The sequence below is a fragment of the Tursiops truncatus genome, chromosome 5 (assembly GCF_011762595.2).
Source record: "Tursiops truncatus isolate mTurTru1 chromosome 5, mTurTru1.mat.Y, whole genome shotgun sequence".
Lineage (NCBI taxonomy): Eukaryota > Metazoa > Chordata > Mammalia > Artiodactyla > Delphinidae > Tursiops > Tursiops truncatus.
In genome coordinates this window covers 36,333,620-36,359,843 of record NC_047038.1, presented here as the reverse complement: position 1 = coordinate 36,359,843, position 26,224 = coordinate 36,333,620, and the positions used below count along the sequence as shown (strand labels likewise).

At 43.9% G+C, this 26,224-nt stretch overlaps 1 protein-coding gene across 10 annotated transcripts in view; it reads right to left on the bottom strand.

Moving 5' to 3' along the window:
• Positions 1-26,224, bottom strand: part of EVC2 (EvC ciliary complex subunit 2) — a 140,957-nt gene that overhangs the window by 89,919 nt on the left and 24,814 nt on the right. For 9 of the 10 annotated variants that reach the window (XR_012331931.1, XR_012331932.1, XM_073805036.1 and 6 more), the window contains 3 exons: positions 24,836-24,889; positions 10,094-10,228; positions 6,957-7,096 (listed from right to left, as the gene is read on the bottom strand). Coding sequence is in view for 8 of the 10 variants with exons in the window: in XM_073805036.1 (XP_073661137.1) it covers positions 6,957-7,096; positions 10,094-10,228; positions 24,836-24,889 (329 nt within the window). In the remaining 2 variants the exon portion in view is untranslated. The remainder of the gene's footprint in view (positions 1-6,956; positions 7,097-10,093; positions 10,229-24,835; positions 24,890-26,224) is intronic. The other variant, XM_073805038.1, reaches the window with a different exon arrangement.

The following is a 26,224-nucleotide window of genomic DNA, read 5'->3' as shown; positions in this document are numbered from 1 at the left end:
GAACCCTGGGGAGTCATCCAAAAATGTTCCCTCCCCTTCAATGTCCAAACTGCACCCACCCTGTGCATACACACACAGTAAGGTAACAACGAGTTACCCGGTTCTGTAGGCTCTTCTCACTTGACCCTCTCCTCCTCAAGTCTACCATTCCCACCCGACATCACACCTCAACATCTCCCGCAAAGTCTCCCTCACTCTCCCCTCTAAGCCATTTGCCATCTGCATTCAGAGTAGTCTTTTAAAACAAAATCTACCCGTGTTAATAAACCATTGGCTGGGTCTCCAATGCCTACTCTGGAGCCCTGACATCCAGAGATCTCTGTGACCCAGCTCCTCTTCTCCATCCTAAGCCATCACTTAAGCAAGTAAACCAAGGCCACATGGGGATACAGCCCAGATTTAAACCTGACCTAACTCCAGGGACCATGGTCTTAACCAATGCACTCAATAGTCCTATTGCTCTATGCTATTTTGAGCCTTGTCTGTTTCCACACCAATCTCCCTCCTAGGCTGCCACTGATAACAGGGACTGTATCTGGTTCATTGTGGAGAGTATGAGTTACACAAAGAAGGATTCTGTTCCTATTAACAGTGGTCTAGGTAATTTTGACAAACTATCCCACTGAAAACAGTTAGAAAATTTGGACAAAAACAAAATCTGTTTGAAAGCATCTGAGAGCTAACAAGGCAGTGAGTAAATATGAGGCTAAGATCTAGGAGAATAAGGAAGCTCAGAGATGGCAGTCCCATATTTGGGGTCACTGTGTTCCTAAGAGCATCTTGTGGTTCTAGAAGAGGCAGCCCAGGGGCTGAAAAGCTGAGCAGAATTTCTGATGATGAAAACTGGAGTCCAAAGACTGCAGAGGAGATGTCACCATGATAAAATCCCTTGGCCTTTTGTTTAGTATTCATACCTTAGTAGTAAAGGACACCTGAAACAGATCAGCCCTTGGAGGAAATGAAGCCCAGCTTCGAATGAACTCAATTTCTGATGAGATTGAGGTAATCCATAATAAAACCCTTAGTTGCCTGGAGGAAGATAACATCATCCTAGTCCTCAAACTGTCTTCTCCATTTTCATTTACAATGTCTGGCACACAATCAAAACTACCTAGGCATACAAGGAGACAGGAAGATAGGATCATAAACTAAGAGGAACAAGAGGTAATAGACACAGGACAGGGGTAAAGATAATGAAGTTTTCAGACAGAGACTTAATAAGTATACTTAATATTCTTCAGGAAATAAAAGATAAGACTGAGAATTTTAGCAACAACTGAAAAAAGGGAACATATAAAGAAGTCACCTGCCAATTATCTGTGAAGTGAAAGAAGGAAAGGCCAAATTGATGAAACTTACTGAGCTACAGTCAGCCAGCAGACTGTGTCCATTGCCTGGCCAGGAGAAATTGTGGTCAGTGCAGCACCCTGATTAAGGGCATGTACCCTGGAGCCACAGCAAGTGGGTTTGAAACCTGCCCCTCTCATTTACTAGTGTGTGCCCTAGGGCAAGCTTTTTAACCTTAAGTCCTCACCTGTAAGATGGTAAAAACATCAATGCCTGCTTCCTAGGGTTGTTGAGAGGATTATACATATTTGCAAAGTTCTTAGAACCATGTCTGGTTCTACGTTCTATTACTCATACATAGAACATTATAAGTATTTGTTAAATAAATAAAAATAAATGGGTGGACTGGAGGACATCAGCATCATGGTGGAGTGAGACACTCTCTTTGTCTCCCCTTCAATCAGTAACCAGTAAGGCACCCACAATGCAACAAAGGTGCCTCTGCCCGACAGGATGCCAGAGAATTCCACATATTTGTACATCTAAAGGTGAGCAGACTGGAACACACAGAGGGGGCAGAACTGGGGGAACAGCAGGACTGGTGCCTGCAGTCCTGGCCCCCCAAGCCATGGCAGATGAACCCACAGCCCCCGAGATCCCAGTAGCAGCAGGGGGAAGAAGCACACAAGACTGACATCCTGGCCGCAGCAGCGCCCATGGCCATAGGTAAGTGGGCAGCAGTGGCAGTGGGGTCTGGGACCCCGTCCCTCCAGCCACTGAGGCACCCATGACTCTGAACCCTCAACCCCCTAGCCCCCAGCAGCAGAGCTCATGAACTGTGCAACACTGGACAAGGCAGAGGTGCCTGTGTGAATCCAGCTCCCCTCTACTACCCCTTGTGGTGGCAGAGCCTGCAACTCAAGGATTCCCAGACGCGGCAGAAAAGCCTTTCCTCCTGGTGCCCCAGGTAGCAATGCCAGTGACCGTGGCAACAGCAAGGCACCAACAAACCCGGAGACACAAGAAATGATAAGGAAGACATGGAGCCACACCTCTGACAGAGGCAGTGGAGGATGAAAAGTGCCAACTCTCAGATCTAACTAGGGGCAGCTCAGAACCAAGCACAAAGGTGTTTGCTACTTCAGATGCACTGGCAGGGGAACAACTCATCAAGCACCATGAAGAACCACAGTAACACTGCACCACAAAAAGAAAATGACAATCTCCAGAAACCAAACTTAAAGTCACGGAATACTGGGATCTAACATATAAAGAATTCAAAATAGCTGTCATGAAGAAACTCAGTGAGCTACAAGAAAACTCAGAAAAGCAGCTCAATGGGCTGAGAAATAAAATGAATGAATAGAAGGAATGCTTTACCAAAGAAATTGAAACTCAAAACAAGAATCAAACAGAAATTCTAGAGCTGAAGAACTCATAAACAAGGTAAATAATGCATTAGAATGTTTTGGAAATAGAGCAGCCCATATGGAGGAGAGAATTAGTGAGCTCAAAAATAGAAATCTAGAAAGATACAAGTAGAAGAGGAAAGAGAAATCAGATGTTAAAAAACAGGGAAATTCTATGAGAGCTATTCAACTCATTTAGGAAGGGTAACATTAAGGTAATGAGTATTCCAGGGAAGAGAGGGAGAAAAGAACAGAGAGTTTATTTAAAGAAATGATAACTGAGAATTCACAAAGTTGGGAAAGGAACTGGATAAACAAGTCTGTGAAGCTAAGAGAACACCTAATTACTTCAAGGCAAAAAGACCCTCTCCAAGACACACTACACTAAAATTGTCAAAAGTCAATGACAAGGAAAGAATTTTAAAGGCAGCCAGAGAAAAAGGTTCCTACAAAGGAATCACCATTAGGCTATCACCAGATTTCTCCACAGAAGCTTTATGGGCCAGGAGGGAGCAGAATGACATTCTCAAAATACTGAAAGATAAAAACTGTCACCCAATAATATTCTATCCAGCAAAGTTATCATTCATATATGAAGGAGAAATAAAGGTTTTCCCAGACAACAACAGCGGAGGGAGTTCATCACCACTAGACCTGTCTTACAAGAAATGTTAAAAGCAGCCCTTTGTTCAGAAACAAAAAGGCAAAGTACCCCAAAGTTTGAGTAAGGTGATAAATAGAATCAGAAAATTGTTACTCTTTCCCAGAATAGGTTTTACAATATTTTGTCATAGCATAAAGGTTAAAGGAGGGGGAAAAAGCAGAAAAAATAATGATAACTACTTCAGTTTGGTAACTCACAACATAAAAATGGATAATTTGAGAAAACAAAAAGGGGAAGAGGAAAAAGGTGGAACCCATAGAGTTGAACGAAGATAAGATGCCATCAGCATAAAAAGGACTATTTTATCTATGAAAAGTATTACACAAACCACAAAACATAAATCTAGGGCAGAGACATGAAACATAAAAAAGGAAACTGAGAAAAACATCAGAGAAAACCACCAAATCAAAATGGCAGACAGAAACATAGGGGGAAAGAAAACAGTGGAGAGACAGAGCAACCAGAAACAAAAGGTAAAATGGCAGTACTAAGTCCTCATCTATCAATAATAACCTTAAATGTAAATGGACTGAATTCACCCATCAAAAGACATGGGGTGGTTGGATGGATTAAAAAACAAAACCCAACTACATGCTACCTCCAGGAGGCCCATCTCAGCTCTAAAGAAAAACACATGTTCAAAGTGAAGGGATGGAAGATGATACTTCAAGCAAATGACAGCCAAAAAAGGGGGTGTAGCCATACTCATATCAGACAAAATAGACTTCAAGCCCAAAAGGTAACAAGAGACAAAAATGAACAGTATATAATTATAAAGGGGAAAATTCACTAAGAAGACATAACAGTTATTAATGTATATGCACCTAACATAGGAGCACCAAAATATATAAAACAATTATTAACAGACCTAAAGGGAGAAATTATTTCACACAGTATTGGAAGTCCTAGACAGAATAATTAGGGAAGAAAAAAACTAAAGTTATCCAAATTGGAAAGAAAGAAGTAAAGCTGTCACTATTTGCAGATGACCTAATTTTATACATAGAAAACCCTAAAGACTCCACCAAAAAAACTAAAAGAAATAATAAACAAACACATAAAATTGCAGGGTACAAAATCAACATACAAAAATCTGTTGCATTTCTATATGCTAACAATGAGCTACCAGAAAGAGAAATTAAGAAAAAAAGTCCCATTTACAATCACAGCAAAAAATATAAAATAACTAAGAATAAATTTAACCAAAGAAGTGAAAATATGTACACTGAAACTTATAAAACACTGTTGAAAGAAACTGAAGGAGGCACAAAGAAATGGAAAGATATTCCATGCTAGTGGATTGGAAGAATGACATTGTTAAAGCATCCATATTACCTAAAGTAATCTACAGATTCAGTGCAATCTCTATCAAAATCTCAAGGACATTTTTCACAGAAATAGAACAAAAATTCTAAAATTTATGTGGAACCACAAAAGACCCTGAATAGCCAAAGCAATCCTGAGAAAAAAGAACAAAGCTGGAGGTATCACACGCCCTGATTTCAAACTATATTACAAGGCCATAGTAATCAAAATGGTGTGGTACTGGCACAAAAACAGATATATAGATCAATGGAACAGAATTGAGAGCCCAGAAGTAAACCCATGCATCTATGGACAATTAATTTACAACAAAGGAGCAAAGAACATACAATGGATAAAGGACAGTCTCTTCAATAAATGGTGTTGGGAAAGCTGGACAACCACATGCAAAAAAAAAAGTGAAACTAGATCACTATCTCATATCATACACCAAAGTCAATTCAAAATGGATTGAAAACTTAAATGTAAAACCTGAAACCATAAAACTCCTAGAAGAAAACATAGGTGGTATGCTCTTGGTCATGGGTCTTAACAATATCTTTCCAGATATGTCTCCTCAGGCAAAGGAATCTAAAGCAAAAATAAACAAATGGAACTCCATCAAACTAAAAAGATTCTGCACAGCAAAGGAAACGAAACTATCAGCAAAACCGAAAAACAACCTACCGGATGGAAGATATTTGTAAACAATATATCTGATAAGTAGTAATACCCAAAATATATAAAGAACAGATACAACTCAACAACAAAACAACCCAATTGAAAAATGGGTGGAGCTGAATAGACATTTTTTCAAAGAAGACATACAGATGGCCAACAGGCACATGAAAACAATAGCATGAATTATTAGGGAAATGCAAATTAAAACCACAATGCGATATCACCTCACACCTGTTGGAATGACTATTATCAAAAAGGCAAGAAATAACAAGTGTTGGTGGGAATGTAAATTGGTGCAGCCATTATGGAAAACAGTATCGAGATTCCTCAAAAAAAATAAGAACAGAACCACTATCCAGCTATCCCACTTCTGGGTATTTATCCAAAGAATATGAAAACATTAATTTGAAAAAAATACATTCACTCCTATGCTCACTGCATCACTACAATTGCCAAAATATGGACGCAACCTAAGTGCCCATTAACAGATGAATGGATAAAGATGTGATATGTGTATGGAATATTACTCAGCCATAAAAAGACGAAATCTTGCCATTTGCAACAACATAGATGGACCTTGAGGGTATTATGTAAGTGAAATAAGTCAGGTGGAGAAAGAAAATATCATATGATTTCAGTCATATGTGGAATATAGAAAATAAACAAAAACACAAAATAAATGAACAAAATCAAACATGTATATACAGAGATCAGAATAGTGGTTACCACAGAGGAATGGTGGGGGAGGGCAAAATGGGTAAAGGGGATCAACTGTATGGTGATGGATGAAGACTAAATTTTTGGTGGTGAACATACTGCAGGGTATACAGAAGTAGAAATATTTAATGTGGTACACGTGAAATATATAATGTTATAAACCAACATTACCTCAATAAGTAATAAAATAAAATAAAGATACTCAGGTCCTGTCCTTAAAAGTAAATTATAGATAGATAAATAGACAAAAATTTAAAATAAAATAAAAAATAAAAAGAACTGAATTCAGTTTAGCCAACAATCACATCACCTGGTCTGGCCTCTCTCTCAAGGTGTTACTTCCTCTCCTTCAATACACTACTCAATACTCCAATCAACACATCAATCATACTGAGCTCCTTACACTTCACCAAATGTACATATCTTGGTCACTTCCTATCTTGGCATCTGTCCTGTCTTTCCTCTGCCTGAAAAGCCTCTCCTCCCTTCATCTACTTGAAAAACTTCTGCCCGTGCTTCAAAAATTAGTTAAAATATCTCTTCCTCTGGGAAGCATCTCCATGGCCTGCTCAGAGGTAATTACTTTTTCTCCTGGGCTCAGCTAGCCCCGATCTTAGCATGGTACTCATCAAACTTTTATGGTCACTTCTGTTTCTGTGTTTGTCTTCCCACTAGGTCAGACTGCCTCACAGCTCAACCTATGTCTTATCTCTTTTCTCAAATACCAAGCATAGTGTTCAGGGCATGGCAGTTGTTCGATTATGACTACTGAATGACAAATTAATGATTAAGAGGATGAATTAATGAATGAAACACACTCAGTGTTTGCTCTCATGCTGCTATAGGTAAAACATTCATCATATCCATGGAAGTATAATGTGACTTAGAATTCTTACTCTTCTAAGGCTTGAAGCATGCTCCCGGGGTCCTCTGAAGACAGAATGTCTATCATTTGGTCATTTAGCGCGAGATCTTCATTCATACCATCAGCTGAGGTGAACTGGGAGCGCTCCAGCTTGCTCTCGTGATGCTGAACCTTCAGGAGAATTTCAGAAACCACAATTGAGTAGGCCTTGTGAACGTCACAAGCTGGAAAAGTCATGAGGGTAGGTGGGGATCTGCAGTCAGAGAACCTAGCTGGCCCCACCCACTTGTGAGCTGGTAAGACTCAGGCAAGACATTGCACGTCCTTGAGCCTCATTTTCTCATCAAAGAAGTGGGATAATAATTCTGGTAGCCCTGCACAGGCTTGTTGTGTGGATAAAGCAGAGCAATGGATGGAAAGACCTTTATAACTATAAAGATGTAATAAAAATACTTCACCATCATCATCACCACCATCATCATCACCATCCCCATCATCATCATCACCATTATCACCATCATCATCACCATCCCCATCGTCATCATCACCATTATCACCAACAGCATCACCATCCCCATCATCATCATCACCATTATCACCAACATCATCACCATCCCCATCATCATCACCATCCCCATCATCATCATCACCATTATCACCAACATCATCACCACCCCCAGCATCATCATCACCATTATCACCAATATCATCACCATCACCATCATCATCATCACCATTATCACCAACATCATCACCATCATCATCACCACCATCATCATCACCATCATCACCATTATCACCAACATCATCACCATCACCATCATCATCACCACCAACATCATCACCATCACCATCATCATCACCATCATGCAGAGGAAAATTACAGTTGGCAGATGGACGTCAACATCATGGATCTGGCTGGTTTCTAATCAGACTATAGAGTTGTCACATGGAAGTGACATCAGAGATAATTAAGCTCACCCTCCGATTGGGTAGATGATATATCTGTTTTGCTCACTATCATCATTATTTCTGCAGAAATGCATGATAATTATAACCAACATTTAAGAATTCCTGTCCCTGTGCCTGTATGTGTCATACCATGAAACCGTCACACCAAGTCAGTGTTGATGCCCCCACTTTACGTATATGGAACTGCAGCTCAGAGAGATGAAATGACATTATCTGAGTTCACACAGCTCATAAAGAGCCTGCTTGGTTTTTGACCCAAAGTCTATCTAACTCTAAAGGCTGCCTTCTGTTTACAGCATGTTGTCTCCTTGGTTACTACCACGATGGAAAAAAATTTTTTTAATGTGAAGAGAGATCGTTTTGTGATGTCGGGAAAAAAAAATTCTATAAGAGGCTTCAGATCTTAAGTCAAATTCACACTGTGCTTTCCTCCTGCGGTTGTAACAATCAGCCTTTAATCTCCAAGAAATGAATCCTGCTCCTTCATCGAAGTAGCAGGATGAGTTCTGTTCTGTGATTGATAACAGCTTTGGGAGAGTAAGTGGAATGTCTTTTTTGGAGAGTAAGTGGAATGTCTTTTTAGATGGGCCATTTTTCTTTTCCTCACTTCTGCCTGCCAAGGAGACTGTGGGCTGACCTCACTTTGAAATAACAACTCTCTTCTCCAGGAAGCAGAAACAAAAGGAACAATGGCACAGGACTGCCAGCCTCCAGAGAGGGCGGCAAGGTGGTCCTCGGAAGCCAGGTCCAGCCTACACTCGGCCACGTGAAGCAGGTTGTTGAGCTTCACGGGCCTCAGTTTCCTCACTGTACGGTGAGGGAGAAAGATGATCGATGTTCCTTCCAAGCTGCTGGACCTCTGGGTGACAGAGTCACAGCAGCTGCAGCCTCCATGGCCCTGAAGGAACAAACAACCTACCAGGGTGCTCAGTCCCAGCAGTGCCTTCTCACCCTAGGACTGTGCCCTGCTTTCCTTCCTCTGTCTGCCCATCCTCTGGCTGGGGGCTCATTCATTCCTTCACACATTTACTGAGTGCCTTCTAAGCGCCAGGCTCTGTACAAGGCAATGGGGATTACAGCAGCCAGCATCCATGCTTCATCCGTGTCCCCTCGCCCTTGCCACTCAGTGCCTTTTAGCCCAAGATCCACCGGCCAACACCTATGCTGCTTCCTCCCCTGAAGGCTCCTGCTGGCTTTCAGAGCCTATGCCAGGGAAATAACGTTACCCTTTGTCCTGGCCCCCTCACCCCCTTGTCGTCAACCAATGACCAATGGGATTTGATGGCTAAATACCCTGGCTCCTTCTCCCCTCAGGCTTTATCCTGGGTGGGATAAAGCCCCAGGTGCCCACAGTGGAAGCTTGACTGACTGCCTTCCCTTCCCGCCTCACTTCCCCACCTCCTACCATTACTTCCTGGCATCACTTCCCATATAAACTGTTTGCATTTGGGTCCTAGTCTCAGGATGTGCTTCTGTGGGAACCCAGGCCAAGACAGGAAAACAGAGATTGAGGAGTTCACAGGTGGGGATAAATGCTGGGTGGGGTCCAAAAGCTAGTGCAGTAACCCAGAGAGAGAGTCCCCAACTCAGCCAGGAAGTGGCCAGGGATGACTTCCAAGGAGAGGCAAGGCCCGAGATGAGTCTTAAAGGATGCGTCAGAGCTCTGCTCATTGAAGAGCGGAGAGAGGATTATAAAAGCATCCAGGTGAGTGTGGAGAGCTCAGCAGTCATTGGGTAGAGCCGGAAGTTGAGGTGTGAAGCTGGACCACAGGGGACTTTCTTTATAAGCCATGCTAAGGCATCCGGGCTTCACCCTGAGGTCAAACAAAGTAAGTCTTCAAAGACTTTTCAGAGGGAAGTGTACACCAGGACCTGAGTCAGGGTGTGGCATGAGTGCACAGCTGGCCATACAGGTGGGCGCTCAGTTATTCAGTCAGACTGCAGGGGTTCCCAATCCTGGTCGTTTTTTAGAATCATCCAGGGAGCTTTTAAAAACCACTAATGATTGGGCATGGCTCCCAGGACAAAGCAGTCAGAGTCTGTGCAGGAGGGCCTGGGAATGAGCATGCCTCACGGTTCCCTGGGGGTCCCGACATCGATACAGAGTTGAGACTGACTGACTGAAGGATCAACTTCAACCTCACATCTACCACCAACCAACTACCCTCCAGGGAGAGGATGCACGTGGACTCCCACCTGATGTCTGGTAAGCATGCTTCCCTTCAGACACTGATATCGAACCATGAAGAAAAGCACAGCCCAGGTCAGCACCAGGGAGAGGATGAAGGCCACGAAGAACCCTGCTGCGTGGAGGCCGTGGTTTGGTAGAACCTATGGGGATAAGAGAGAGAGATTTGTTTGTGGCCACACTTTACATTTTTCAAGTCAAGTTACAACTGCGTTAAAGCAGAACAAGCGCAGAGTTAGTGAAACCGACCTGGGTTTAGACCGAGCTCTGCCACCTATTAGCTGGTTGCCTTGAGACCATTGCTGGACCTCTCCGGGCCCAAGTTAAACGGGGCAAGCACTTCAAGGAGCTGAGCATGGAGGCCTGCACACAGTAGGACCAACCACCCCAAGCCTGGCACATCACAGGTGCTCAGGAATGTTAAATTCTCAAATCAAATATGTAACAAACCTAAGGCAGCACTAAGGATCTGTGAAATGTTTTGAGTCGGGCAGAAGTTTGCAGAGGGCAGAGGAAGAATCCAGGGTGCCCTCAACTTCCCTCAAAGCTGTCCGCTCTCCCCGCCCTGGGAACACGTCCCATTAGGGGTGCAGCCCGCTCTGGACTTCAGGATCACCCTGGAGGATGCACGTGGCTGGGGAGGCATCACACAGCGGGAGGCAGACCAGCTGCCAGGCAATCCAGTAAATGACCCGCCAGGGGGAGCTCGAGAGTTCACGTGAGCTTCACTTAATGTGCTCAGCGTACTTCTCCCTCCTCAAAGGCTTCCTCCGGGCTCCAGTCAGCGACATCCTGGGACCAGTGTGAGTCCACTGATGGGCCAGAAGGGGCTGGCACCAAATAACAACTGTGAGAAGCAGTAAGTTCTAGACACCCCACATTCCTCCCCTCCCTCCACCATTTCTTTGGGATCTAGAACGTGATGCCAAAGACAGCAGCAGCTGCTGCTGCACTCAGCATGGGGCAGGCTTGGGGCTAAGGCTGTGCTCCTACGTCGGAGCTCACATCAGAATCACCTGCAGGGTCTGTGCAAACAAATTGCTGGGCCCCTCCCTCGGGGATTCTGAGTCACTAGACCTGGGGCAGGAACCGAGAAGAGGCATTTCTAGCAAGCTCCCAGGGGAAGCTCCCACCCTTTGAGAACCCCTAGGCTAAGGGTTTCACAAGAATTAACTTCTTGAATTCTCCCAAAGACACTCTGAGCAAAATAAAAACAGCTCTGGTTTCAAATCCTACAGGCCTGGGGCATCCCTGGTGGCGCAGTGGATAGGAATCTGCCTGCCAATGCAGGGGACACGTGTTCGAGCCCCGGTCCGGGAAGATCCCACATGCCGTGGAGCAACTAAGCCCGTGCGCCACAACTACTGAGCCTGCGCTCTAGAGCCCGCGAGCCACAACGACTGCGCCCACGTGCCACAACTACTCTAGCCAGCAGCCTAGAGCCCGTGCTCTGCAACAAGAGAGAAGCCACCGCAACGAGAAACCCGCACACCGCAACCAAGAGTAGCCTCCGCTCGCTGCAACTAGAGAAAGCCCACGTGCAGCAATGAAGACCCAACACAGCCAAAAAAAAAAAAAAAAAAAAAAAATCCTACAGGCCTGAATTACAATGCCTCCTCTATCGAAACAGCTCTATACTTTGGGCAAGTGACTTGACCTCTGGAAACCTGAGTTCTCTCATCTGTAACATGGGGATAAAAATACCTCACAGCATGAAGATTAAACAAAATAATAATGTAGAGGAGTTTGGTGTAAAGTTTGGCTTATCTATTTAGTCGACAAATAGGTACTGGGTGTCCCCTGTGTACCAGGCAATATGCTAGAAACTAAGAAGATGCTGATGCGTTCTCCCCTCGTGTGATTACACTCTTCCTGTGGACACTGACCGGGGCTGACCCAGCCTACTTGCTTCTCACAGATAAGGGCCTGTAACAGCACAGAGAGTGAAGTTTGGGCTCTAGACTCAGACCCCTGGGTGTGGGACCCATCTCTGCTACTTACTGGCCGTGTGGCATTGGGGCAAGTAACTTCATCTCTCCTTGCCTTTGCTCTTCCCTTGTAAGACAGAGACAAGAGCCTTCCAAAGGTTGTACTGAGGATTAAACATGAGACATGAACAGAGTCCAATGAAGTCACTAGAAGAGGGCCTAACCCATGGCACTCACTGACTAAATGTAAGTGATTCTGGCCCTGCCTTCCTTTGTGGGTTGGGTGACCCAAGGCCACCCCACTGGTACAGAAAGGGAGATGCTACGTGGTGACCGTTACCCAGTCATTTCTTCAGAACGTGACCTCGAAAACAGGCCTGGACAAAAAGAGACTAAGATTTTTATGATACTTCCATCCTTTGGAGTGCTCTCACCAAAATGTCTATACTCAAAAATGAAAGGGAAAAAATGTCTGTGTCCATAACAAGGGGCTTTAAAATGTTCACCCCTTTAACCTAGTGATTTCATATCCAGGATTCACTCCTCAGGAGATAATACAAAAATAGGCATAAAAGCTTATACACAGGTTGGTTTGATCCAGAAATATGCATGAAGATTTATTTATATATAAGGCTGCTTTTAAGAACATCATATAAAATAACACAAATGGGACGTATCCTAAATGCTGCACAACACAAAGAAGGGTTAAATATTTTAAGCTTCTATGAGTTATTCTATCCATAACGGCCAATCATGCAGTCATTTTACAAGTTTTGAGAAGCAGAATAATGCATGCCTGCTAGGGGAAAAAAAGGTGTTTAACAGAAACCAAGGGTTTAAAAAGAGAAGCAAATATCCTGTGTGTCCTTCTGCATCCTCTTCTAACCCCACTTCCCAGAGGCAACTATCTTAGAGATACTGGTTTCAGTTTCTATGGTTTAGTGAACCAGAATGGTTAGTTAACTTAAATACTCTAAAAATTATGCAGACATCTTTATTCCTTGATGTGTCAACATTACTTATGAATTCCTGCTACGACAGATGTGGATTTTAGCTGACGAATTTTTACCCCCAAATTTTGAAGGATTGTTACCTACAAATAACCCTCCCTACACTTTCTCCCAATTTCAATGGTTATATTCAGTTAGCTACCTTTGTCTAACTTTAAAAAAATGAAACAGTTTGTATATCTTCTTTGGAGAAATGCCTATTCAAGTCTCTTACCAATTTTTTAATCTGGTTGTTTGGTTATTATTGTTATTGAATTGTAGGACATTAGGGACTGAATGTTTGTGTGTATTCCCAAAATTCATATGTTGAAATTCTAACCGCCCTTGTGATGGTATTAGGAGATGGGGCCTTTGGGAGGTAAATGGTGTCCTTATAAAGAGACAAATGGACCAGAGCTCTTTCTGCTCTCTGCCAAAGGCGGATTCAATGAGAAGATGGCCATCTACAAACCAGGAAATGGGTTCTCAGCAGATACCATATCTACTGGCGTATCTACTTTGACCTTGAACTTCCCAGCCTAAAGAACTGTGAGAAATAAATGTGGGTTGTATAAGCCATTCAGTCTATGACACTTTGTTATAGCGGCCCAGACTAAGACATAGGATTTCTTTATGTGGTATAGATATTATCCTTTTATCATATAAATGATTTGCAAATACTTCCCCCCATTCTGTGAGCTGCCCTTCACTCTGTTGATTGTGTCCTTTGGTGCACAGAAGTTATTAATTTTGGTGTAGTCCAATTTATCTGTTTTTTTTTTTTTCTTTTGTTACCTGTGCTCTTGGGTCATATCCAATAAATCAGTGCCAAATGCAATGTTATGAAGCTTTCCCACATGTTTGCTTCTAAGAGCTTTATAGTTTTAGGTCTTACATTTAAGTCTTTGATTAAAATTAACAAAATTAACAAAATTAACAAAAATTAATGAGTTAATTTTTGTACATGGTATAAGGTAGGGGTCCAACTTTATTTTGGACCCCAACTTTATTTTGGATATCCAGTTTCCCCAACATCATTTACTGAAATGACTATCCTTTCCCCACAGAATAGTCTTGGCACTCTTGTTGAAAATCATTTTATTATAGATGTGAGGGTTTTTTTTTTTCCTGGGCTCTCTATTCTTTTCATTGGTCTTTATGTCTGTCTTCATGACATTACCACACTGCTTTGATTATTGCAGCTCTGTAATAAGTTTTGAAATCAGGAAGCGTGAGACTTCTAACTTTGTTCTTTTTCAAGATTGTCTTGGCTGTTTGGGTTCCTTTGAGATTTCATATGAATGTTAGGATGGGTTTTCTTTCTATTTCTACAAAAAAAATGTCATTGGAATTTTGACAGAGATTGCACTGCATCTGTAGATCATAGCAATATGAAGTCTTCCAGTCTATGGACAAGGGATGATTTTCCACTTATTGGTCTTTAATTTTCTCTTGGCAGTGTTTTGTAGCTTTCAGTGTACAAGTCTTTTACCTCTTGGTTAAGCTTATTCCTAAGTGTTTTATTCTTTTTGATGCTACTGTAAATTAAATTGTTTTCTTAATTTCCTTTTTGGATTGTTCATTGTGTATGTATATAAAAGCAACTGACTTCTGCGTGCTGAATTTTTAGTAATATAAAAAATGTCTATATGCTAGCATAATATTTTAAAAGAAGACACAAAGTTGTATATACATAAAAATTCCAATTACATTAAAATAATACATATACACCCATATACATATGGAACCTTTGAAGAAAATATTCCAGGATTTTGTTGAGCGTAATTACTTGATGAATTTTCTCCTTATGTTTCTGTGTTTTCTATAATGGGCATGTATTACTTGTATAATCAGGAGACAAAAAATGATAATAATGAGTTCTAAAGGTAAGTTTGGTAGACAAGGAGATGCACCACCCAGATCTCCCTTCAGGGAAGGACTAGGTGTCCAGCTATGGGCAGTGTGGTCAGTAGACCTCCCACTTCATGGTCTAGATCAGCTGCAGAGAGCCACCTCACCTAGGTCATGCCGACATCTGGTAACAGAACAAGGCAGAGGCATAATGGCCAGCCATTTAGCCTGATGAGGTACGCTCAGACAGGTGACAACACTTGCCCCACAGCTCTCTGCAAGGTGAAGCTTTGTCAGCCTGGATCACACTTGACTTCTTTCTCTGCCCAAACCTGCTTCCTCCTCCTCCCCTTCACAGGTGATCTGATTGTGTTGGGGGAACCCCACGACCACCCCCAGGTTAGATGATTCACTAAGACTCATATATAATCACAAAGTACTCAGCATATAATCATTCTCACAGCTATGATTACAGTGAAAGGATACAAAGAAAACTCAGCAAAAGGAAAAGGCATGTGGGGCAAAGTCCGGGGAAACCAGGAGCAAGCTTCTAAGGTCCTCTCTCAGCGGAGCTACAAAGCGCACACTTAATTCCTGCAGCAATGAGCATAAACGCTGTCCACCAGTGAAGCTCATTTGAGACTCGGTATCCAGGGTTTTTATTCAGGACTAGTCACTTAGGCACCCTCTGCCTGGCATGTACCAAAATCCCAGACTCCAGACGGAAATGAGGTGTTCAACATAAAATATATTCTTTATAAAAACAGTTTAGGTGGGTGAGCCACCCATAGTTCAGTAAATGGTGAGAATCATCCTGAAATCCAAGTTCCCAGATGCCAGCCAAGGGCTAACCTTGTAAGTAGGGCTTTCTAAGGATAGCAGTCTCAGGCCAGCTATGTCAACTTTTCTGCACACTGGTTACCATGTTATACCCCAACTCTGTCTTGGCATCTGCTTCCAGAGAAGCCAACCTGTGACAAGTTTAATTCAAAATGGTTGCAGGCCCCAATGTTCATTGCAGCACTATTTATAATAGTCAAGACATGGAAGCAACCTAAATATCCATCAACAGATGAGTGGATGAAGAAGACGTGGTACATATATACAATGGAATATTACTCAGCCATAAAAAAGAATGAAATAATACCATTTGCAGCAACATGGATGGACCTAGAGATGATCATACTAAGTGAATTAAACCAGACAGAAAGACAAATATCCTAAGATATCACTTATATGTGGAATCTAAAAATATGATATAAATGAACTTATATACAAAATAGAAATAAACCCACAGACATAGGAAACAAACTCATGGTTACCAAAGGGGACAGGTTGGGAGGAGGGATAAATTAAGAATTTGGGATTAACATATATACACTACTATATGTAAAATAACCAACAAGATCCTACTGTATAGCACAGGGAACTATACTCAATATTTTTTAATAACTTACAAAGGAAAAGAATATGAATAAGAATATATATATGTATAACTGAATCACTTTTCTGTACACCTGAAACTTATGCAACATTGTAAATCAACTATACTTCAGTAAAAAAGTGGCTGCAGATTACGGGAACATTTGATGCATTATGTAGGAGCTGGAAGACAACTAACGCATTCCTCATTACTGTGGTCACAATGCACACTGTAGTTAAGGTTAAATTTTTCTGACAGACCAACAAAGCCAACCTGACCTTCCAAACAGTCAAAGCCAAGCTAGGTTGGGAACAGGAGCTTCGGTCCAGACAATTACTGGAACCTGAATCAAAGTGTGTTGCCACATATGACTCACCTATGATGAATCAGCCTCTGTCCATAGAGGCTGTTATCAGAGGTGGTCAGGAAACCAATTCTGTTTTCAGACTCAAACATCCTGATTCTAAATCTTACATTTTCATTAGCACCAAATTGAAACGCAAGTTCTCCATTTGCACTGGAAATAGCCTTCTAAGCTCTGATTTGTGAACCTATCAGATAAGAAGAAAATCAATAAACTGGGTAACTATGAAAAGCAGTGCAAACAGGTTACATTAAAATACTGATGGAAAGGAGACAAAACATCTGTGTCTAAAGAGAACAAAAGGCTATAGATCAGCGATTTGTCTTCAAAGTTCGCTACTGACAGAAGGCAAACACTTCTAATGTTACAGCCTTAGGGAGAAGAATGGAGAGGTAAGGGAATGAATGACATTTGATCACCTACAATATGCCACTCCCTGGGCTAGATGCATGTAGGGGGTTGAACTGTGTCCTCCAAAAAGCTATGCTGAAATCTTAACCCTCAGTACCTATGCGTGTGACCTCATTTGGAAATGAGGTCTTTGCACACATAGTCAAGTTAAGATGAGGTCATACTGGATTAGGGTGGGTCCTAAATCCGGTGACTGTATCCTTATAAGGAGAGGGAGATTTGGAGACAGACACACACAGAGAAAAGACTACATGACCATGGAGGCAGAGATTGGAGTGATGTAGCTACAACCAAGGAAGCATTTCCAGGAGCCACTTGAAGCCGGGAAGAAGCAAGGAAGGATTCTTCCCTAGAGTCTTCAAAGGGAGCATGACCCTGCCGACACCTTGATTTCAGTCTTCGAACCTCCAGAACGGTGAGAGAATAAATTTCTGTTGTTCTAAGCTTTGTGATAATTTGTTATGTCAGCCCTAGGAAACTGAAAAAGTGTGGTATTGCTTTATCTCACTCAATCTTCAGCAATCCTGCAGGGGATGTATTATTCCCATTCCACTGATAGATAAATGGAGATGCAAAGAGATCAGGTAGTTAATCAAAGTCCATAGTTAAAGAGGGACAGACTAGCTCTGCTTAATTCCAAAGTCTGTGTTCTCCCCGGTACATTACACTACTTGCCGTCCAGGGGGCTGTGTGGTTTTCTAAACACATTTTTAGTCTCAACCTCCCACACCGTGGTAGAAGTTACTTGTCTGATGGATGAGAACCAGAAACAGATATTGGGACAGAATTACAGGCAGGCAGCATCCACGTACTAAAAAAATCAGGAACAAAACTAACTCATTCTCTCAAAGTCTCCCTCCCTTCCTGCTTTAGGAAGTAGAACAGCCAAGACAAGCCACCTCACTCCTCCTCTTCCCACCTCCACCTTCTCTGAATCTCCACGTTGAGATCTTGCAATTCCTACTTTCCAATACCAGGTGATAAGCCAACCTAGGTAAAGACTGCCTACTTGGGGCAAGCCCACTCACAAGTCCCACTTTCTTCTTTTCAACCGTCTTCATTTACCTCTGTTACTAACTTAAGCTAGGTCCTGATCCCCTGACCTGTCCACAACGCCTCTAGTCTTCAACTTCCCTCCTCCATATAAATGGCCAAAGAAGACTGAATCTCAAGATTTAGCTTTATGGGAAGGAAAATCCCCATAATCGCTCATATCACCATCATCATCATCATCATCATCATCACCATCAACATCACCATCACCACCACCATCATCATCCTTACCATAACATCACCATCATCACCATCAATATCATCATTATCACCATCATCACCACCATCATTATAGCTAATACGTATTGAGCAGATACTGAGTGCCAAGGATAGTTCCAAGTGCTTTACATGTTTTATCCATTCACTCCCCATGGCAATAGTATAAAGTGGGCACTGTTTTAATCCATATTTTACAGATTACAATGCCAAAGTATAAATAAGTTAAATAAATGGCCCAAGGTCACAGAGCTAACAAGTAACAGACCCAGGATTCACACCCCATGGTCTAGGCAGTAGTCTTCAGACCACAGCTGCCTCTCCAGGACTCAGGCTCCAGCCTGGCCTTTTACCAGGAGCCCTGCATTGAGTCATCAGGGGCTTGTGCCGCTGTGAACACTTTGACTCCCTCTCTGAGTATACAGCTCACCCTTTTGCGGTAAGTGACTAGCAGGGCAGAATTTTAGAATTCCTGAGTCTCTGGCTAAAAGCCATCCCTTCAAAACTACACTTAACTATCAATATCTTTATTGAACTTTCATCAGAGGCCAAGTAATTCCTTTGAAATCTTTAGAACAATGCTTTAAATACAGAATTCACACTTCATGGGTACAAAAACCAAGCTTTGCTATAATTCCATTTCCCTGAAAATTTCTATTAAGTGGCTATATCACAATTACTGCCAGGTTTGACTCAATGTCTAGATGTGGTGGTAACCTTTCTTGACAAGGAAAGACAAGGAGGAAAGAGACCCAGGCCCTGCTCCGAGGAGCTCAGCATCCTATAGAGGAATGGCCAGGCACACAGGCTGGGGCAACATGTGTGACTAGGGCAAGGAGAGAAGAGGGGCAGTCCCTAACCCAGCTCAAAGGACAAAGAAGACCTTCCAAGAGGTGACCCGTGGGGAGAGGACAATGAACCATGCCAGGAGGAGGGTGAGCCAGGCAGAGGGAACAACATGGGCAGGACTTGCAGATGGCAAGAGACACAGCCCAGGTCCCAGAGGGCCTTCAAGAGAAGGTTAGGGATTTGCGACATCAACCTTCAGGCTTAGGGGGCTCCCTGCAGGGTTTTAAGCCAGGAAGTAACATGGTCATATCAGTATTTTAGAAAGAGAAAGCCTGGAGGAGGGTGAACCTGGATGACACAGCCAATGGAGAAATGATGAGAACCACAAACAATGCTATGGGAAGCAGCAGAACATACTCGTAAAGACCATGGACTTGGGCCCTCATTGCGGGGGGCTCAACTCTCAGCTCCTCCCCTACCACACTGTGGGACCCTGAGCCTTTCCCTCCCTGAGCTGCAGTTTCCCCATCTGTAAAATGAGGGCAAAAATCTTGCAGAAAAATTCCACTGATAATCATTGTAAGTACAGAATTTCAAAGAGCCTATCTACCTTAAACTTCATTATCTAAGAATAAAGAAAAAGAGGTGGCTCAGTGATCCCAGCTGTCTCACCCCCAGAGCCCGCACTAACTTTCCTTCTTGTCTCTGGAAAAGGATCCGTTATTATCACCACTTTAATCACATATTAGCTGGTAGCAGATTCCTTTGATGCGTTCCACCACTGCATTTATGAAGAGCAATGCCAGACAAAAAAAGATTTTCAAAAGAAATGCTTTAAATGCTTCAAATCCGATAACAAGTTACAAGAGCATGAGGAAAAATTGTTTATACAATTTGACTTCAATTATGTAATAAATATATTTATAGACTTGCAGAAGGCAAGGAACTACCATGCTAGCAATGGTTATCTCTGGTGGCGGGGATATGAAGAAATGTTATCTTATTCTTCTAACTTTCTCCTTGTGTCTGTCTGTCTGTCTGTGTGTGTGTGTGTGTGTGTGTGTGTGTGTGTGTGTGTGTGTGTCTGTGTGTGTGGAAGGGTTTTTTGTTTAAAGTGTCCATAATAGACATATATTAAATCCCACCCCCTCCCCAAACCAGGAAAAGTTTGAAGGGGAGAGCATACAGAATGATTTCTCTGAAAGACATTTTAGGAGTAATTTAGTTGAAATCCTTCAACTGCTTGAAGAAGCAGAGGAGTCAGTGACTTGCTGACCCTTGTCCTACAGCCCTTGAGGGGCAGCTCTGAGGGCAGAAACTCTGATAACTCTGGCAAGAGCAAGAGCTTGAAGGTAACCATAAACAGAGACGATCACACTCACTAACAGAGGTCTGTAAGTTACAATCCAGTGAATAAGGCTTGGACTACAGAAGAAGCTGCACAGCACGATTCCATTCCTCAATGTTGTATCAAGCTTCAGGACCTTGGCCAGTTCCCAAAGCCTCTCAGGACTTGAGTTTTTTTCACTCTTAAATGAGGAAGTAAAACTAGATAATCTTTAAAGTCTCCCCCTGGGCAAAAATTCTATTCTGATGTCAACAAAAATGTATTAAGTGCCAACCAGGGGAATAGTCTCAATGTCACAGAGTGACAATGTTTATCAGATGTCCCAATGCCACTAGATCCCAGCAAGGGGTGCCACCAGCCTGCTTGGGGGATGTGAAGGAATCACAGAGGTGGAGAAAGTTGGTCAGGGTCCTGCAGGATGTTTACGAGCTGCCAGAGGACAGGAAGGAAAGGATCAGCATGTGTAAAACCGGAGCGATGTGGAAAACACAGGAACCCCACGGCACAGGGAGCTAGCAGAGGTCACCTTTCCTGATGGAGCCTGAATCCTAACTAACTTAAGGGAATTGGGCTTTATCCAGCAGGCAACGGGGAGCCCCTCCAGAATAGAAAGTGAGCAGGCTTGTGTTTCAGGATGATGGGCTGGAGGGGAGCAGGACTGAACAGGCAGAAGGCTGGTAAGTCATCCAAAGAAGTGATCCAGAGAAGGCAGACGTGATGATATGCGACTGCATGCTTCCAGCCCTCCGAGTTAAACCCAAAGCCAAATGGTTTTGCCAGTGGAGTTACACGTTCCCTCCACTGTGCTCAAGGGCACACGCTGTAAATCTTTGTGTTTGAGAAATTCTCATATCGTACATAGCTATCTACTGAGGCATTCTTTACCTTATTAATGAATGGGAGCTCTTTATAATATATTATAAAGACATTAATCCTTTTTAATGTATGCTACAAATATTTTCCCAAGTTTACCCCTGACCTTTTTTAATACTGTTTTCAAATGTAAAGTTTTCAACTATTTTGTGTACTCAGACCCATGGTTTTGCCCCATGGTTTTTTTCATAGCATATTAACCGATATTTACTCTTTAAAAATTGTTTTATCCATTTAGATTTAAATCTGTTGAGGGAATTCATCTTCATTTTTCTTCCAAAAGATCCTGTCAGTTGTCCCCCAAATTACAAGAAGCTGGCGTGAAGTCCAGCTCAATCAGAACACCTCCACTCAACTACTATCCGTAGGATAAACAAGGTCCTACTGTATAGCACTGGAAACTATACTCAGTATCCTGTGATAAACTACAATGGAAAAGAATACGAAAAAGTATATGTATATGTATAACTGAGTCACTCCGCTGTACAGCAGAAATTAACACAACATTGTAAACTGTAAATCAACTATACTTCAATACAATTTTTAAAAAAAAGAACACCTGCACTCAATGTCCGGCACAGGGTGGAGGGATTCTTTTCCTCTCTATTCATCCAGGAGGCAGAAAGGGTAAGAAGATTTCTTGGGGTCTTAGTTGACATCTATCAGTTTCACCCTCAGGAAATTAATAAGAAATTAAGGAGGTGATGGCGTCTCTTCCAAGTGTTGCAGTTCCCAAGTTACACAATGGGTTACTCAATGTCTTTGCTTTGTAGTTTTTAGCTGCTTGATAAAAATGTCAGAGGAGCTTATACCTCACTGCTGAGTTCCTCCTATTCATCACTGTCACACTTTCCTAGTATAACGACGTTATCTCTGCAGGTGCCCAAGTCAACCATGCTAGAACACACGCTGCAGCTGGCAAGGGCTGAGCCTCCTCCTTACGTATACCTAAAAGGTGCCAGGCACTGTGCTCGAGCCCAGTAAACCTTGGTTCACGTCCAACCGACAGTCAAACAGGCTTAACCTTGACGTCAGATCTTCAGATACATATTTTAGAAACCTCTCCTCCACCCTTAATTAACTCCTTCAAGATCCAAGTGAATTCTTACCTCCTCCAAGAGGCCTGCCATCCACCCAGCCCGCCCAGCCCATCCTTTCTCCCTTGTCAGTACCCCCAGCACCTATGATCTGTACGTTGGGTCACAACCTCACAAGTTCAGTCATAGCTGATGTACGTGGTTTGTTTGTCTTTTTGCCCTTGTTTAATGTCTCAGTGTGGGGGAGGGATGGTGGGTGATGGTCGATCGGAATCTCCAGGCTGCCTCAGACTCCTCTGCGCCCTAGAATCTTGCGTGGGCCTGACTCACACACTTACAGCACCGGCGCGGCCCTCGTGGGAATTTAAGCTTGAGACCCTGATACATAACATTCTTTTCGCAATTAACACAGAACACTTGCACAGCAGCGTTATTTCCATGTGTAATGATACTGATGATGTTTATTGAGCGCTTACAGGATGCAAGGCACTGTGCCGAGCGCTTTGCCTGCATCAATCCTTTTACTTTGACGACCACCCTATGAAGCGGGTACTATTATTATTCTCATTTTACAACCAGGATACTGAGGTCCAGGGAGGTAAGTAATGTGCCCAAGGTCACATACAATCTGTGGAAAAACAGGGATGCAAGTCCAGGCCTCTGGTGCAAGGGCCCGTTGTTCCCACAACACTCTAGGGCCATCACCTGCATATGTCTCATCTCCCCACTCGATAATGACCTCCTTGAACATGATCCACAGGCAGAGGTCACCTGGCCCAGGGGCCAGCGGGGCTGAAATCCAACCCATTGCTCCACTGCCAAGCCTTGCACCCATGGGACTGCAGCCCAGGGGGGCCACCTATGCCTGTTTCTCCTGAAGGCAATGAGCTGGAGACAGCCCTGAAGACCTGGGTGTGGCTCGTCTCCATCTATGTGAGGCGGTCTGGGCCACGGAGAAAGGGCTCATAAATACTGATTAAATGAATGTCCTCTGACCTTTATTGCAATCACGCAGCATTGACAACAACCAGCTCAGTCACGGGATATTTACCCGTTGAGTGCCACCCACAATGTAAGGCACCGTGCGGGATGCAGGAAGGAATCAGACATGGTGCCGCCCGGAGAACTGTCTGCACCTGTGTGCCTGACTCGGGTTTTGTGCTGGCCTCATCTGTGCAGCCATTCGGCTCACTAGGAGGCAGTGTGGCCCGCTGCCCAGCAGCAGGGCTCTGGAGCCAAAGGGCCTGGGTTCATATCTTATTCTAACACTACCTGTGCGGAATGGCGTTCACACAGCAGGTCTGAGACTTCCATCCTCTGGGAGGGCCTGCTTAACGTGCTGGGCCTTGGCTGGTGTCTGGGAACTCAGGTTTCAGAGGGTTCCCACCATCTCCTGATAGGAGGGGCTCACAGGGCCTAAACTGTTGGGCAAAGGATGTGGTGTACACTGAATACATGCTGTCCTCCTGGGAGGTACCAGGCAGAGGGTGCCCCGTGCCCAGCTCCCAGTACAAACCCTGGCACTGGGTCTCTAATGAGCTTCCCTGGTAGACAGCACTTCACATGTGCTGTCACAACCTGATGCCAGAGGCATTAAGCATGTCCTACGGGTCTCCACTGGGAGAGGACCCTGGAAGCCTGCACCTGGTGTCCTCCAGACCTCGCCCTGAGTCCCTGTTCCCTTTGCTGATTCTGCTTTGCATCCTTTCTCTGTCATAAATCAGCCTGAGTAAGACTATGTGTGCGGTCCTGTGAGCCCTCCTAGGGAATCACTGCACCTGGGAGTGGTCTTGGGCACACTGATACCCTAGCCATGTGACGTTGGGCAAATGACTTGACCTAAGTGTGCCTCAGTTTCTCCATCTATGAAATGGAGGTGATTTAAAATACAATCTCTTCCCTCAGATTATGGTGAAGATGTCACAATTCAGCAAATGAAGACCGCTTAGGATGCCTGGCACCTAGTAGGTGCTTAAGAAATGTGGAGCGTGGTTATATAGTGAATAAACACTTGATGAACATGTGAATGAGTGAATGCATGAGCTGTGGGTGATTGAATGATGAACAAAAATGGAGAAATGTTAATGGTGAACAGCAGAAGCAGGCCTGCAGGGCCCTGGGCAGCTCTGGGAAGACAAAACATGACCACCCACTAGCCGTGGGGTGAACACTGCAGGGCGGGTACCAGCCGGCTGATGGGTGGGTGAGGTCCCAGCCTGTCCAGGCAGTGACCGACCCGTCTTGCCCAGATGAAAGGGTCATCCGGGAAACTAGCCAGACAGCCTCAGGCCACACTGGGGGACCCCAGACTGCACAGAGCCCCCAGCCTTGGCTCGTGTCTGGGAGGCTAAGGCCAGCGGTAGGCTCCTACCCTTGGCTCTGAGGACAGCAAGAGACCACACACCAAAGACATAAAAAGACACACTGGGGGCATAAAGCGGGTGTCCAGGTCAAAGATTTTCTCCTACCGTGATCTTTTCTTCTGTTGTTATGGTGAAAAGGGCTTTTAGCTGGGCTCTGTTCTAGAAAAAGGAAAAAGAAAGCACTTCAGTAAATAGGTTTTGACATCTGAGACACGGGGTAACATTTCGTGTTTCTGACCCACTGACCCACCGTGCCTGGGCCCCTGACTTTGCGGGTGGAGGCTTGTGGAGGTCTTAAAATCCCTTTGGGGGAAAGGTCTATGAAACCGTGATGCCTCCTTCTCTCCTAGAGGCGTGTATGAAATCCAAACACCAGTTTCCCTAATTGCCAGGGAAACCCAGGCAGTGTGCCCTGGTGGTGAAACACTTGGGGTTACGGTCAGGTCGGGCTGGGGTGAGGGATGACCCTGTGACCTGGAGCAGCCGCTTTCACCCTCTGGGATCTAGTCTGTACCCTTCAGGAAGGGGGAGAGAATCACAGGCTCTGATGGCATTGCTCCAATTGTCAGCTCTCTTTCCAATGCCCCCAACACCCCTAAACCCCAACTCCCTATGTGTCTCCTCCCAATACCTTCTAATACTCCTCTGCTTAGAAAACACAGGAAATGGAAAAATGAAGGGTGAGCGTTATGACTGCTATCTGTCCAGCCATGTAGTATCTGAGGAGACTCAACATGAGATCATACTTCTTCCTGAGGGTAGAGTCAGAATATCTTGCAACTGAAAGGCCGTGCAGGGTAGTCTGGAGAGAACCAGACTACCCCAGTTCATGCCTGGCTCTATCACTCTCCAGCACTCTGGCTTTGGACAAGTTATTGACCTCTCTGTGCCTCAGTTTCCTCATCTGTACAATGGGAATTATATTCAACTCGGAGGGTTGCTGTGAGGATTAATTAGAAGAGTGCCTGGCACATAGGGAGGAGTGCTGTGAAAGTATTACTGCTATTGGGTGTAGCAGGTGGTGATGGGTGGTTGTATCAATGTAGGTAACCCGGCCTAGAGACTTGGAACCCGAAGTCCAGTGAGCTAGGCAACCCCTGTGTAATCCTATCACGGCCACTTGGAGGCATTTTCCCTTGACCTGAGTGATGGTCCACCTGAGGTAGGAAACCTCCTGATCCATGCCCTACAGTTGTTACAGCAGCCACACTGGGAGCACTGGGGCATCCCAAACGCATCATGGGCCAGCAGGACAAGCTGATGGAGGCTTCCAAGGGAAGTCGAAATGCCACAAGCTTTCCTTTTCAGGAGGGAAATGGAAATTTTAAGAAACAAACAAATAAACAAACAAGTCTTTAAAGAAGAGACACCTATGAAGCAATAACTTGGCCCTTTCTGTTCCTGAGTTGTCTGTGCTTTGGAATATTCATGGTGCCCTGTGAGTTTCAGGGTCTCCTGAACTAGTGGGTTCAAAGGCCAGTTTCCTCTCTCTTC